This window comes from Chlorocebus sabaeus, chromosome 2 (assembly GCF_047675955.1).
Source record: "Chlorocebus sabaeus isolate Y175 chromosome 2, mChlSab1.0.hap1, whole genome shotgun sequence".
NCBI lineage: Eukaryota > Metazoa > Chordata > Mammalia > Primates > Cercopithecidae > Chlorocebus > Chlorocebus sabaeus.
Window position 1 is genome coordinate 36,738,352 of NC_132905.1, and position 14,617 is coordinate 36,752,968.

A 14,617-nucleotide genomic window follows, 5' to 3' on the forward strand; every position below is an offset into this window, starting at 1 on the left:
TATTATATAGAGTATTCTTAAATTATGTATTAAAAACTTTATGGGCCAGGAGTGGTGGCTCACGTCTGTAATCCCAGCACTTTGGGAGGCTGAGGTGGGTAGATCACCTGAGGTCAGGAGATTGAGACCAGCCTGGCTAACATGGTGAAACCCTGTCTCTACTAAAAATATAGAAATAGCTGGTGTGGTGGTGCACGCGCCTTTGTTCCCAGCTACTTGGGAGGCTGAGGCAGGAGAATCACTTGAATCTGGGATGCAGAGGTTGCAGTGAGCCAGAATTGCGCCTCTGCACTCTATCCTGGTCAACAGAGTGAGACCCTGTCTCAAAACAAAACAAACAAAAAAGCCCTTTATATATATGTATATTTTTTATTTTTTGTAGTGACGGGGTCTTGCTATGTTGCCCAGGCTGGTCTTTCACTGCTGGGCTCAAGTGATCCTTCCACCTTGGCCTCCCAAAGGGTAGCGATTATAGACTACCACACCTGGCCAAAAATACTTTAAACATTTTATTCAGCCTCTTTTCAGTGAGCCTGGTGATGCAGACATTAGGTGTCCTCGGTCTTCCACGCCAGTATCTTTCTCCTCAGTCCCTCTCATGCTTCTCCCACTCTGGTTCACTTTTTTCTCAGCCAGGTTTTGTTTTCAGCTTTGCTTTTGTTTTGCATTCAGTGGTACCTTTAGTTCTGTGGTCGTTTTATTTACTTATTTATTTTACTTTCCCATGCTTGGTTGGATCCTTCTGTAACAGTCGTCATTTCTTGACTTCCTGGGCAAGTCTGTGTTTATGAATTTCATTTGCCCCTGGGTAAATGCTTTGTGCTCTTTGCCCATTGTAGTTTTTTGTTTTTTGTTTTTGAGACAGAGTCTTACTCTGTCACCCAGGCTGGAGGAGTGCAGTGGTGTGATTGCAGCTCACAGTAACCTCTGCCTCCTAGGCTCAAGCGATCCTTCCGCCCCAGCCCCCCGAGTAGCGGGGACTACAGGTGTGCACCACCATGCCTGGCTTTTTTATTTTTTATTTTTTTTGAGACTGAATGTCGCTCTGTAGCCTGGGCTGGAGTGTGGTGGCACGATCTTGGCTCACTGCAACCTCCACCTCCTGGGTTCAAGCGATTCTTCTGCCTCAGCCTCCCGAGTAGCTAGGATTACATGCACCAGCCACCACCTCCGGCTAATTTTTGTATCATTATTATTATTATTTTTGAGACAGAGTCTCATTCTGTTGCCCAGGCTAAAGTGCAGTGGCACGTCTCAGCTCACTGCAACCTCCGCCACCCGGGTTCAAGTGATTCTCCTGCCTCAGCCTCCCGATTAGCTGGGATCACAGGTGCCCCACCACCCCCGGCTAATTTTTTGTATTTTTAGTAGAGATGGCATTTCCCCCATATTGGCCAGGCTGGTCTCAAACTCCTGACCTCGTGATCTGCTCATGTTGGCCTCCCAAAGCACTGGGATTACAGGCATGAGCCACTGTGTCTGGCCAATTTTTGTGTTTTTAATAGAGATGGGATTTCACTATGTTGGACAGACTGGTCTCAAACTCCTGACCTCAAGTGATCCGCCTACCTCAGCCTCCCAAAGTGCTGGGATTACAGGCGTGAGCCACTGTGCCCGGCCTTTTTTTTTTTTGTAGAGATGACCTTGAACTCCTTGACTCGAGATCCTCCCGCCTCAGCCTCCCAAAGTGCTGGAATTACAGGTGTGAGCCACCGTGCCTGGCCTCATCTATTACTTTCTTTGACAAGAGGTATATTAACATAAAATTCGGATACTATACCGTTCACCCCTTTAAAGCATACAGTTGGATATACTGGTTTCAGGATATTCACAGAGTTGTGCTTCCATCACCACAATCAATTTTAAAACATTCTTCACCCTGAACAGAAACTCTTTAAGCCTTTTGTTATCACCCACCGAAACCTCTAATCCCCAACCCTTAGGCAATTACCAATCCCCTTTTGGTTTCTTTAGATATGCCTGTTTTGGACATTTCATATAAACGGATTCATGGAATGTGTGGTCTGTTGTGACTGGCTTCTTCTGTTGAGCGTGGTGTTTTTGAGGTTCCTTCATGTTGTAGGACATGAAGGATTGACATTTGGGTTATTTCCACCTTTTGGCTATTATGTACAAGTGTTGGAGGGGACATAGGCCTTCATTTCTCTTGGGCGTGTATATACCTGGGAGTGGAATTGCTGGGCCAAATAGTAACTCTGTTTTTCACTTTTTGAGGAACTGCCAAACTCAAAAAGTGCTGGAATTGGAGATGTGAACCACTGCGCCTGGCTCATTGCAGCCTTGACCTCCCAGGCTCAAGCAGTCTTCCCACCTCAGCCTCCCTTGTAGCTGGGACCACAGGCATGCGCCACCACGCCTGGCTAACTTTTAAATTTTTTGTAGAGAGGGGAGTCTCATATTGCTGCCCAGGTTGGTTTCAAACTCCTGGCCTCAAGCAGTCCCCCGCCTTGTTCTCCCAAAGTGTATGTGCCATAGTAATTGTTTAATTAGTTTTATTTTTGGAATGTTCATTGCTAATGAACATTGGATAGTTATATTAATCATGAATAATTAATTAAAAACAATAAAGTTAACTGATTTTGTGTTAGTCTTATATTCTGCTACCTTGCTGAATTCATTTATTAGTGCCAAAAGCCTGAATGTGGCTTAGATTTGTGACAATTTGTTGATCACTCCTTGTCTTTTATGACCTTACAAATTTGATGATTACTGGTCAGGCATTTTATAGAAAATTCCTCAGTTTGGGTTTGTCCGCTATTTTCTCATGATTACACTGGGGTTATGGGTTTTGGGAAGAACACACAGAGGAAAGTGTCCTCATCACAGCACACTGGGGTGCTGGTCAGCATGGTCAGCTGTCTCCACTGTCAAGTTGCTGCCGTTTCCTTTCTGTGCTCCTCAGCGGGATGTCGCTACATCCAGCCCACCCTCAAGGTGGCAGACAGGGAAGTAAGCTCCTCCTGGAGTGAAGAATATCAGAAAGAGTTTGGCCCCTGGTTAAAACCACCACAGCAATTAGTAAATATTTCAGGGGAGATGTTGGCTGTGCAGATATCCTGCTAGTCCTTGGAGTTGTGCCCACTGATCTTACCATTCAGCCCTGGCTGCTGCAGGCCCATGGATGGCCATGAGAAGTACTCGGTAGAGAAAGGGCACCTAGAACCCCGCTCAGGGCCCAGGAGGCACTGCATGGGTGGCCGTCCTTGCCACGACACCTCAGAGGCACAGAGCTGGCTCATGTGGCAACCCCAAGCCAGCCAGCCAGCCAGCCAGCAGGCATCAGCCAAGAGACTTCTGCTGGGGAACATGGATGCGTGCATTCAGCCGTCTCTGCTGGCGTTCATTGGTGCTTCATGTGGGTGCTGGAAGTTGTGCTCAGGGCTTTACATTGAGTACTTGAAGACATGGCCTACATTACATCCGTGTTAGAGATGTGAAGTAACTTGCCCAAGGGCACATGTGTGGTAAGCTAAGTGCATGGTGAGCTAAGTGCAGACCTGGGTCTGTCCAGTTCTGGGTGCCTTGGCCCCAACCACCAACCTGCCCTGCCTCCCCACACATCATGGAAGTTAGTGTGCGTTCATCCAGGTGCTTGAGGGTCAGGGAAGAGACGGCCGTGTTGAGGAGGGGTCTCCTGGGTGGGCTGCTATGGTGGGCTGCAGTCAGCAGGCTGCTTGACAGAGCAAGCCCAGTTTTTGTGCATGGGACTGACATGAATGAAATCCCGAGTGGGGGCTTCATGGGTCCTGTCATCTCTGTAACCTTCCTAAAGTGTAGAATGGAATGAGAAATCTGATTCTTTCTTCTGCTTCCTCAGCGCATTTATTATCTTTCCCTGGAATTCTACATGGGCCGCATGCTGCAGAACACGATGGTGAACCTGGGCCTTCAGAATGCCTGCGATGAAGCCATCTATCAGGTACGGGGCCTTGTGGCTGGGCTTCTGGGTGGCCCCTCCTGGTGCTTTGAGGTCTGAATCCATTTTCCCACGGAGGTGAGCCCTGATGTTAAGACTAGCAGCTATCTGGGAATCGGGAGACTTACAGCCTGTTCTCCCCTCCTGGAAGGAATGGGTTGGTGGGGCTGCTCTCTGTTTTTGAGAGGAGAAAGTGAGAATTGAATGGACCACAAGCATGGGGTTGAATTGGGATGCAAAGGTGTAGAGGTTCTAGAGGCCATCCCACACCCCACCCCACCTTGGGCGGATTTAGAGCACCATACCGGTGGTTGGTATTATTCCATTTTGACTTCATCAAACTGTTAACCCACATCTGGTTTCCCTCCCTCCACCCCTGAGATGACCTCTGGAGCTTACCCTGGTTGTCTAGTTGTGAAAGCGCCATTTCTCCCCTAAAAACAAAAACTGCCTTTCTTTGGGAGTTCGTCATTAGCACTTGCTCACTTTGAACTTAATCCTTTCACAGTTCCTTTGTGGTTTTAGAGCAGAGCAGCCATTGGCTTCCTTGTCTGTCTTCGCTTCCCTTCCCAGCTGGGTCTCTAGAGTGTAACCTTTTACCTGCTTATAGATGGGTGTCTTCATGGCGAGGCCACTCCAGCTCAGCACCCTGCCATCACCTTTGCTTTGCTTGGGTTTGGATGTGGGTGGGAGGAGTTGGGGGGTTTCATTGGGGGCAAATGTCTTGCGTGGCTGGGAGGCGGCTCAGCGTTGCCTGGGGCTCCGTCTGCCCCTGCAGGACGTCATGGCTGTGTCTGTGCACAACAAAATGCAACAAAAACTTCACTCCCCGTGTTCGAAATTAGCTAATGGTGCTAAAGGTTACCCTGGCAGGTGACATGTCATTTATGTCTGTTTACTGACTGTTAACATTAGGACATGTCCGTAAGAAGTACAGAACATACAATATCTTAGTCTTGTCTTTGGATTTTACCATTATAGAATGCATTTTATTTTTTGAAACATTTTATGCAGTTCTTACATATAGTAAAAATTTTAGGGAATAGTTTGCATCATAACTATGCAATATGTTTATAATTTTTATTCACAAAAAATGAATGTTAATTATAGAAATTTAGAAATTGCAGGCAAGCATGTATCCTTTTAAACTTTGTATACTTGATGGGAGGTTCCAAGATGGCCGAATAGAAACAGCTCCAGTCTACAGCTCCCAGCGTGAGTGACACAGAAGACTGGTGATTTCTGCATTTCCAATTGAGGTACCAGGTTCATCTCACTGGGACTTGTCAGACAGTGGGTGCAGGACAGTGGATGCAGCCCACTGAGGGTGAGCCAAAGCAGGGCGAGGCATCACCTCATCCGGGAAGCACAAGTAGTCAAGGAATTCCCTTTCCTAGCCAAGTAAAGCTGTGACAGACAGCACCTGGAAAATTGGGTCACTCCCACCGCAATACTGCGCTTTTCCAACAGTCTTAGCAAACGGCACACCAGGAGATTATATCCTGCGCCAGGCCCAAAGGGTCGCACACCCACGGAGCCTTGCTCATTGCTAGCACAGCAGTCAGAGATCCAATTGCAAGGAGGCAGCGAGGCTGGGGGAGGGGCGCCCGCCATTGCTGAGGCTTGAGTAGGTAAACAAAGCCATTGGGAAGCTCAAACTGGGTGGAGCCCACCAGAGCTCAAGGAAGCCTGCCTGCCTCTGTAGACTCCACCTCTGGGGGCAGGGCATAGCTGAACAAAAGGCAGCAGAAACTTCTGCAGACTTAAATGTCCCTGTCTGACAGCTTTGAAGAGAGTAATGGTTCTCTCGGTACAGAGTTTGAGATCTGAGAACAGACAGACTGCCTCCTTAAGTGTGTCCCTGACCCCCGAGTAGCCTAATTGGAAGACACCTCCCAGTAGGGGCCGACTGTCACCTCACACAGCCGGGTGCCCCTCTGAGACGAAACTTCCAGAGGAACGATCAGGCAGCAACATCTGCTGTTCTGCAGTATTTGCTGTTCTGCAGCCTCGCTGGTGATACCCAGGCAAACAGGGTCTGGAGTGGACTTCCAGCAGACTCCAACAGACCTGCAGCTGAGGGTCCTGTCTGTTAGAAGGAAAACTAACAAACAGAAAGGACATCCACACTAGAATCCCATCTGTACGTCACCATCATCAAAGACCAAAGGTAGATAAAACCACAAAGATGGGGAGAAACCAGAGCAGAAAAGCTGAAAATTCTAAAAATCAGAGGGCCTCTTCTCCTCCAAAGGAATGCAGCTCCTCATCAGCAACGGAACAAAGCTGGACAGAGAATGACTTTGATGAGTTGAGAGAAGAAGGCTTCAGGCGATCAGACTTCTCCGAGCTAAAGGAGGATGTTCGAACCCATCGCAAAGAAGCTAAAAACCTTGAAAAAAGATTAGATGAATGGCTAACTAGAATAAACAGTGTAGATAGGTCCTTAAATGACTTGATGGAGCTGAAAACCATGGCACGAGAACTACATGATGCCTGCACAAGCTTCAGTAGTCAATTCAATCAACTGGAAGAAAGGGTATCAGTGATTGAAGATCAAATGAATGAAATGAAGCAAAAAGAGAAGTTTAGAGAAAAAAGAGTAAAAAGAAATGAACAAAGCCTCCAAGAAATATGGGACTATGTGAAAAGGCCAAATCTACCTTTGATTGGTGTAACTGAAAGTGACAGGGAGAATGGAACCAAGTTGGAAAACACCCTTCAGGATATTATCCAGGAGAGCTTCCCCAACCTAGCAAGGCAAGCCAACACTCAGATTCAGGAAATATGGAGAACACCACGAAGATACTCCTCAAGAAGAGCAACCCCAAGACACATAATTGTCAGATTCACCAAAGTTGAAATGAAGGAAAAAATGTTAAGGGCAGCCAGAGAGAAAGGTCAGGTTACCCACAAAAGGAAGCCCATCAGACTAACAACAGATCTCTTGGCAGAAATTCTACAAGCCAGAAGAGAGCAGGGGCCAATATTCAACATTCTTAAAGAAAAGAATTTTCAACCTAGAATTTCATATCCAGTCAAACTAAGCTTCCTAAGTGAAGGAGAAATAAAATCCTTTACAGACAAGCAAATGCTGAGAGATTTTGTTACCACCAGACCTGCCTTACAAGAGCTCCTGGAGGAAGCACTAAACATGGAAAGGAACAACCGGTACCAGCCACTGCAAACTCATGTCAAATTGTAAAGACCACTGATGCTAGGAAGAAACCGTATCAAATAACGAGCAAAATAACCAGCTAACATCATAATGACAAGATCAAATTCACACATAACAATATTAACCTTAAATGTAAATGGGCTAAATGCCCCAATTAAAAGACATATACTGGCAAATTGGATAAAGAGTCAAGGCCCATCAGTTTGCTGTATTCAGGAGACCCATCTCACATGCAGAGACACACATAGGCTCAAAATAAAGGGATGGAGGAAGATCTACCAAGCAAATGGAAAACAAACAAACAAAAAAAGCAGGGGTTGCAATCCTATGCTCTGATAAAACAGACTTTCAACCAACAAAGATCAAAAGAGACAAGGCCATTACATAGTGGTAAAGGGATCAATTCAACAAGAAGAGCTAACTATCCTAAACATACATGCACCCAATACAGGAGCACCCAGATTCATAAAGCAAGTCCTTAGAGACCTACAAAGAGACTTAGACTTCCACACAATAATAATGGGAGACCGTAACACCCCACTGCCAACATTAGACAGATGAGTGAGACAGAAAGTTAACAAGGATATCCAGGACTTGCACTCAGCTCTGCATCAAGCGGACCTAATAGACATCTACAGAACTCTCTACCCAAATCAACAGAATATACATTCTTCTCAACACCACATCACACTTATTCCAACATTGACCACACAGTTGGAAGTAAAGCACTCCTCAGCAAATGTAAAAGAACAGAAATTATAACAAACTGTCTCTCAGACCACAGTGCAATCAAACTAGAACTCAGGATTAAGAAACTCACTCAAAACCACTCAACTACATGGAAACTGAAAAACCTGCTCCTGAATGACTGCTGGGTACATAACAAAATGAAGGCAGAAATAGATACGTTCTTTGAAACCAATGAGAACAAAGACACAACATACCAGAATCTCTGGGACAGATTTAAAGCAGTGTGTAGAGGGAAATGTATAACACTAAATGCCCACAAGAGAAAGCAGGAAAGAACTAAAATTGACACCCTAACATCACAATTAAAAGAACTAGAGAAGCAAGAGCAAACACATTCAAAAGCTAGCAGAAAGCAAGAAATAACCAAGATCAGAGCAGAACTGAAGGAGATAGAGACATAAAAACCCTTCAAAAAATCAATGAATCCAGGAGCTGGTTTTTTGAAAAGATCAACAAAATTGATAGACTGCTGGCAAGACTAATAAAGAGGAAAAGAGAGAAGAATCAAATAGACGCAATAAAAAACGATAAAGGGGATATCACCACTGATCTCACAGAAATACAAACTACCATCAGAGAATACTATAAACACCTCTACGCAAATAAATAGAAAATTGTAGAAGAAGTGGATAAATTCCTGGACACATACACCCTCCCAAGACTAAACCAGGAAGAAGCTGAATCCCTGAATAGACCAATAACAGGCTCTGAAATTGAGGCAATAATTAATAGCCTACCAACCAAAAAAAGTCCAGGACCGGACGGATTCACAGCTGAATTCTACCAGAGGTACAATGAGGAGCTGGTACTATTCCTTCTGAAACTATTCCAATCAACAGAAAAAGAGGGAATCCTTCCTAACTCATTTTATGAGGCCAGCATCATCCTGATACCAAAGCCTGGCAGATACACAACAAAAAAAGGGAATTTTAGACCATTATCCCTGATGAACATTGATGCAAAAATCCTCAATAAAATACTGGCAAACTGAATCCAGCAGCACATCAAAAAGCTTATCCACCATGATCAAGTGGGCTTCATCCCTGGGATGCAAGGCTGGTTCAACATACGTAAATCAATAAACGTGATCCATCATATAAACAGAACCAAAGTCAAAAACCACATGATTATTTCAATAGATGCAGAAAATGCCTTTGACAAAATTCAACAGCTCTACATGCCAGCAACTCTCAATAAACTAGGTATTGATGGAACATATCTCAAAATAATAAGAGCTATTTGTGACAACTCCACAGCCAATATCATACTGAATGGGCAAAAACTGGAAGTAGTCCCTTTGAAAACTGGTACAAGACAGGGATGCCCTCTATCACCACTCCTATTCAACATAATGTTGGAAGTTCTGGCCAGGGCAATCAGGCAGGAGAAAGAAAGAAAGGGTATTCAATTAGGAAAAGAGGAAGTCAAATTGTCCCTGTTTGCAGATGACATGATTCTGTATTTAGAAAATCCCATCGTCTCAGCCCAAAATCTCCTTAAGCTAATAGGCAATTTCAGCAAAGTCTCGGGATACAAAATCAGTGTGCAAAAATCACAGGCATTCCTATATACCAATAACAAACAGAGAGCCAAATCATGAGTGAACTCCTATTCACAATTGCTTCAAAGAGGATAAAATACCTAGGAATCCAACTTACAAGGGATGTGAAGGACCTCTTCAAGAAGAACCACAAATCACTGCTCAGTGAAATAAAAGAGGACACAAACAAATGGAAGAACATTCCATGCCCATGGATAGGAGGAATCAATATCGTGAAAATGGCCATACTTCCCAAGGTAATTTGTAGATGCCATCCCCATCAAGCTACCAATGATTCTCTTCACAGAATTGGAAAAAACTACTTTAGCGTTCATACAGAACCAAAAAAGAGCCTGCATTGCCAAGACAATCCTAAGCCAGAAGAACAAAGCTGGAAGCATCACACTACCTGACTTCAAACTATACTACAAGGCTACAGTAACCAAAACAGCATGGTACTGGTACCAAAACAGACATACAGACCAATGGAACAGAACAGAACCCTCAGAAATAATACCACACATCTACAACCATCTGATCTTTGACAAACCTGACAAGAACAAGAAATGGGGAAAGGATTCCCTATTTAATAAATGGTACCGGGAAAACTGGCTAGCCATATGTAGAAAGCTGAAACTAGATCTCTTCCTTACATCTTATACAAAAATTAATTCAAGATGGATTAGAGACTTAAATGTTAGACCTAAAACTATAAAAACCCTAGAAGAAAACCTAGGCAATACCATTCAGGACATAGGCATGGGCAAGGACTTCATATCTAAAACACCAAAAGCAATGGCAACAAGAGCCAAAATTGACAAATGAGATCTAATTAAACTAAAGAGCTTCTGCACAGCAAAAGAAACTGCCATCAGAGTGAAGAGGCAACGTACAGAATGGGAGAAAATTTTTGCAATCTACTCATCTGACAAAGGGCTAATATCCAGAACCTACAAAGAACTTAAATTAACAAGAAAAAAGTCAAACAACCCCATCAAAAAGTGGGTGAAGGATATGAACAGATACTTCTCAAAAGAAGACATTTATGCAGCCAACAGACATATGAAAAAATGCTCATCATCACTGACCATCAGAGAAATGCAAATCAAAACCACAATGAGATACCATCTCACACCAGTTAGAATGGCGAGCATTAAAAAGTCAGGAAACAACAGATGCTGGCGAGGATGTGAAGAAATATGAACACTTTTACACTGTTGGTGGGACTGTAAACTAGTTCAACCATTGTGGAAGACAGTGTGGTGATTCCTCAAGGATCAGCTCACTGCAACCTCTGCCTCCCGGGTTCAAGCAATTCTCCTGCCTCATCCTCCCTAGGAACTGGGATTACAGATGTGTGGCCACCTTGCCTGGCTAATTTTTGTATTTTTAGTAGAGACAGGGTTTTACCATGTTGGTCAGGCTGGTCTCAAACTCCTGATCTCAACTGATGCATCTGCCTCAGCCTCCCCAAGTGCTGGGATTACAGGCGTGAGCCACTGTGCCTGGCCACATCTTTCTTAATCTATAGATATCTCCTCTTTTTTATTTTCTGCCTTGCAGTTAGTTTGTTGGAACTGGGTTTGTCCTGTAGAATTTTCACAGAATTTACATTTGACGGACTGGGTCCCCATCTGGTCTTTAATCTACCACTGTGTCCCAAGGATGTCTGCTCCCACAACTTCTTTTTATTTTTTTGAGACAGAGTCTCACTCTGTTGCCCAGGCTGGAGTGCAGTGGCTTGATCTCGGCTCACTGCAAACTCTGCCTCCCGGTTTCAGGTGATTTCTGGCTAGTTTCTGCATTTTTAGTAGAGACGGGGTTTCACCGTGTTGACCAGGCTGGTCTCAAACTCCTGACCTTAAGTAATCTGCCCGCCTTGGCCTCCCAAAGTGCTAGGATTACAGGCGCGGAGCCACCACACCCGGCCTGGTCTCACAACTCTTACTCAATGTTGTACTCAGAGTCTTGGCCAGGGTATTTGGCAAGGAAATGAAATAAGAAGCATCTAGATTGGAAAGGCAGAAGTAAAACTAACTATTTGCAGATTACATGATCTAGAAAACCCTAAGGAATTGACTAAAGACCATTGGAACTAATAAATGAGATCAGCAAGGTTGCAGGATATAGGATCAATCTACAAAAATCAACTGTATTTCTATACATCTCCAATCCAAATGGAACAACATTTCATTAATTCAGTCCAGATGGAATAAATCCAAAATGAAATTAAGAAAATAGTTTCATACCATTTACAGTAGCATCAAAAAGAATAAAATGCTTAGGTGTAAATTTAACCCAAAAAATGCAAAACCTATACCCTGAAAACAAAGATTTTGAGGAAGAGCTAAATATGGAAAGGGATCTCATGTTAACATCTTGGAAGACTCAGTGTTGTTAAGATAGCAGCACTCCCCAAATTGATCTACAGATATAGTGAAGTCTCTATCTAAGTTCCATTTGGCCTCTTTGCAGAGATTGACAAGCTGATTCTAAAACCTTGCTAGAAATGCAAGGGAAGTCCGGGTGTCGCGGCGGGCAGCTGGAGTCCCTGCAGTTTGGGAGGCTGAGGAAGGTGATTCCCTTGAGCCCTGGAGGCAGAGGTTGCAGTGAGCCAAGATTGCACCGCTGCACTCCAGCCTAGGTGACAAAGCAAGTAAGACCCTGCCTTAAAAAAAAAAAAAAAACGGCCAGGCATGGTGGCTCACACTTGTAATCCCAGCACTTTAGGAGGCCAAGACGGGCAGATCACCTGAGCTCAGGAGTTTGAGACCAGCCTGACCAACATGGAGAAACCTCATCTCTACTAAAAATACCAAATTAGCCGGGCGTAGTGGTACATGCCTGTAATCCCAGCTACTTGGGAGGCTGAGGCGGGAGAATTGCTTGAGGCAAAGGTTGTGAGCCGAGATCACGCCATTGCACTCCAGCCTGGGCAAAAAGAGTGAAACTCCGTCTCAAACAAAAAAGAAAGAAAAAAGAAAAAGCAAGGGACCAGGAATAGTCAAAATAACCTTGAAAAAGAAAAGAATCGGAAGACTCACACTTCACAATTTCAAAATTTACTGCAAAGCAGCAGTCATCAAGACTGTGTGTTAGAAGCATAAGGATAGAACAATGGAATTAGAATTAAGAGTCCCAGAAATAGGCTGGGCATGGTGGCTCACACCTGTAATCCCAGCACTTTGGGAGGCCAAGGCGGGTGGATTGCATGAGCTCAAGAGTTTGAGACCAGGCTGGGCAGTATGGTGAAACCCTGTCTCTACAAGAAAATTTAAAGAAAAAAATTAGTCAGGTGTGGTGTTGCTTACCTGTGGTCCCAGCTGCTCTGGAGGCTGAGGAGGAGGATTGCTTTAGCCCAGGAGGTCGAGGTTGCAGTGAGCTGAGAACGTGCCACTGCACTCCAGCCTGGGTGATAGAACGAGACCCTGTCTCCAAAAAAAAAAAAAACAAAGTCCAGAAATAAGTCTCATATGTATGGTCTGTTGTTTTTCTGCCAACTAAAAAAATTGCGGTAAAATATAAATAACATAAAATTTGCCATTGTAACCATTTTTAACTGTACAGTTCAATTGCATTGAGTACCTTTACCTTGTTCTTTATCCATCACCACCAACCATCTCTAGAACTTTTTCATCTTTCCTAACTGAAACTCTATACCCATTAAAAAATAACTCCTCCTTTCCTCTTTGCCTAGCCCCTGAAAACCACTGTTCTGCTTTTTGTCTCTATGAATTTGGCTACTCTAGGTACTCATTTAAGTGGAATCATACGTTATTTGTCCTTTTGTGACTGGCTTATCTCACTCAAGCAAAATGTCCTGAAGGTTCATCCATGTTGTAGCATGTGCCAGTACTTCATTCCTTGTAAAGGCTGAATAAATTTTTATTATGTGTATATACCATATTTTGTTTATCCATTCGTCTGTCAGTGGACAATGGGGAGCTTCTACCTTTGGCTATTGTGAATAATGCTGCTGTGAACATAGGTGTACAAATATCTCTTTAAGATCCTGCTTTCAGTGCTTCTGATTATATACCTAGAAATGGAATTGCTGGGTCATATGGCAGTTCCATTTTTAATTTTTTTTGGAACTACCAAAATGTTTTCCACAGCAGTAGCACCATTTTACATTCCTACCAAAAGTACGCAAGAGTTCCAGTTACGGTACATCCTCACCAATGCTTCTTTTGAATTGAAAATAGAATGACTACTATTTTTTGATAGTAGTCATTCTAAATGGGTGTAAAATGGTGTCTTATAGTTTTTATTTGCATGTTCCTGATAACTAATAATGCTGAGCATCTGTTCATGTGCTTGTTGGCCATTTGTATATCTTGTTTGAAGAAAAGCCTGTTCAAGTCATTTACTCATTTTGAATCAGGTTGTTTGTTTTTTTGTTGTCGAATTTTAAGAATTCTCTATTTGTCCTAGATATTAATAGCTTATCAGATATGTGATTTGTGAATATTTTCTCCCATTCTATGGCTTATCTTTTTACTGTGTTGATAGTACATATTATATTACTCTCTATATAAAGATGAGGTTTCACCTTGTTGGTCAGGCTGTTCTCAAACTCCTAACCTGAAGTGATCTCTTGCCTTGGCCTCCCAAAGTGCTGGGATTGCAGGTGTGTGACACTGCGCCCGGTCGATAGTATCTTTTGATTCACAAAAGTTTTTAATTTTTATGAAGTCTAGTTTGTTTATTTTTTCCTTTGTTGCCTGTAAGATTGGTGTCATATAGATCAATAGATTTTTTTGAAAGGAAATAGGTACCAAAACAATTCAATGGAGAAAGATGTCTTTTCAACAAATGGTATTGGGATATTTGGATATCTACATGCAAATAAATGAAATTGAACCCCTACCTCACACTACATACAAAAATTAGCTCAAAATGGATCAAAGACCTAAATGGTAAGAGCTAAAAGAATACAACTTTTAGAAAAATATATAGAGATCAATCTTCATGACCTTGGATTAGAATGATTTCTTAGATATGACACCAAAAACCCAAGCAACAAAAGAAAAAATAGATACATTGGACTTCATCAAAATGAAAAACTTTTGTGTGTTAAATAAAGACAACCTACAAAATGAGGGAAAACATTTGTAAATCCTAAATCTGATAAGAGTCTAGTATTCAGAATATATGTAAAGAACTCTGACAACCACAAAAAGACAACCCAATTGAAAAATGGGCAAAAAGA

The 14,617-nt window shown here is 43.1% G+C and overlaps 1 protein-coding gene across 1 annotated transcript in view; it reads left to right on the top strand.

Annotated features, from left to right (window-relative positions):
* The window catches only part of PYGB (glycogen phosphorylase B), a 47,642-nt gene that overhangs the window by 1,115 nt on the left and 31,910 nt on the right, over positions 1–14,617 (top strand). Inside the window, 1 exon segment of the mRNA XM_073007574.1 lies at positions 3,839–3,940. Within this exon segment, the coding sequence (XP_072863675.1) occupies positions 3,839–3,940 (102 nt within the window).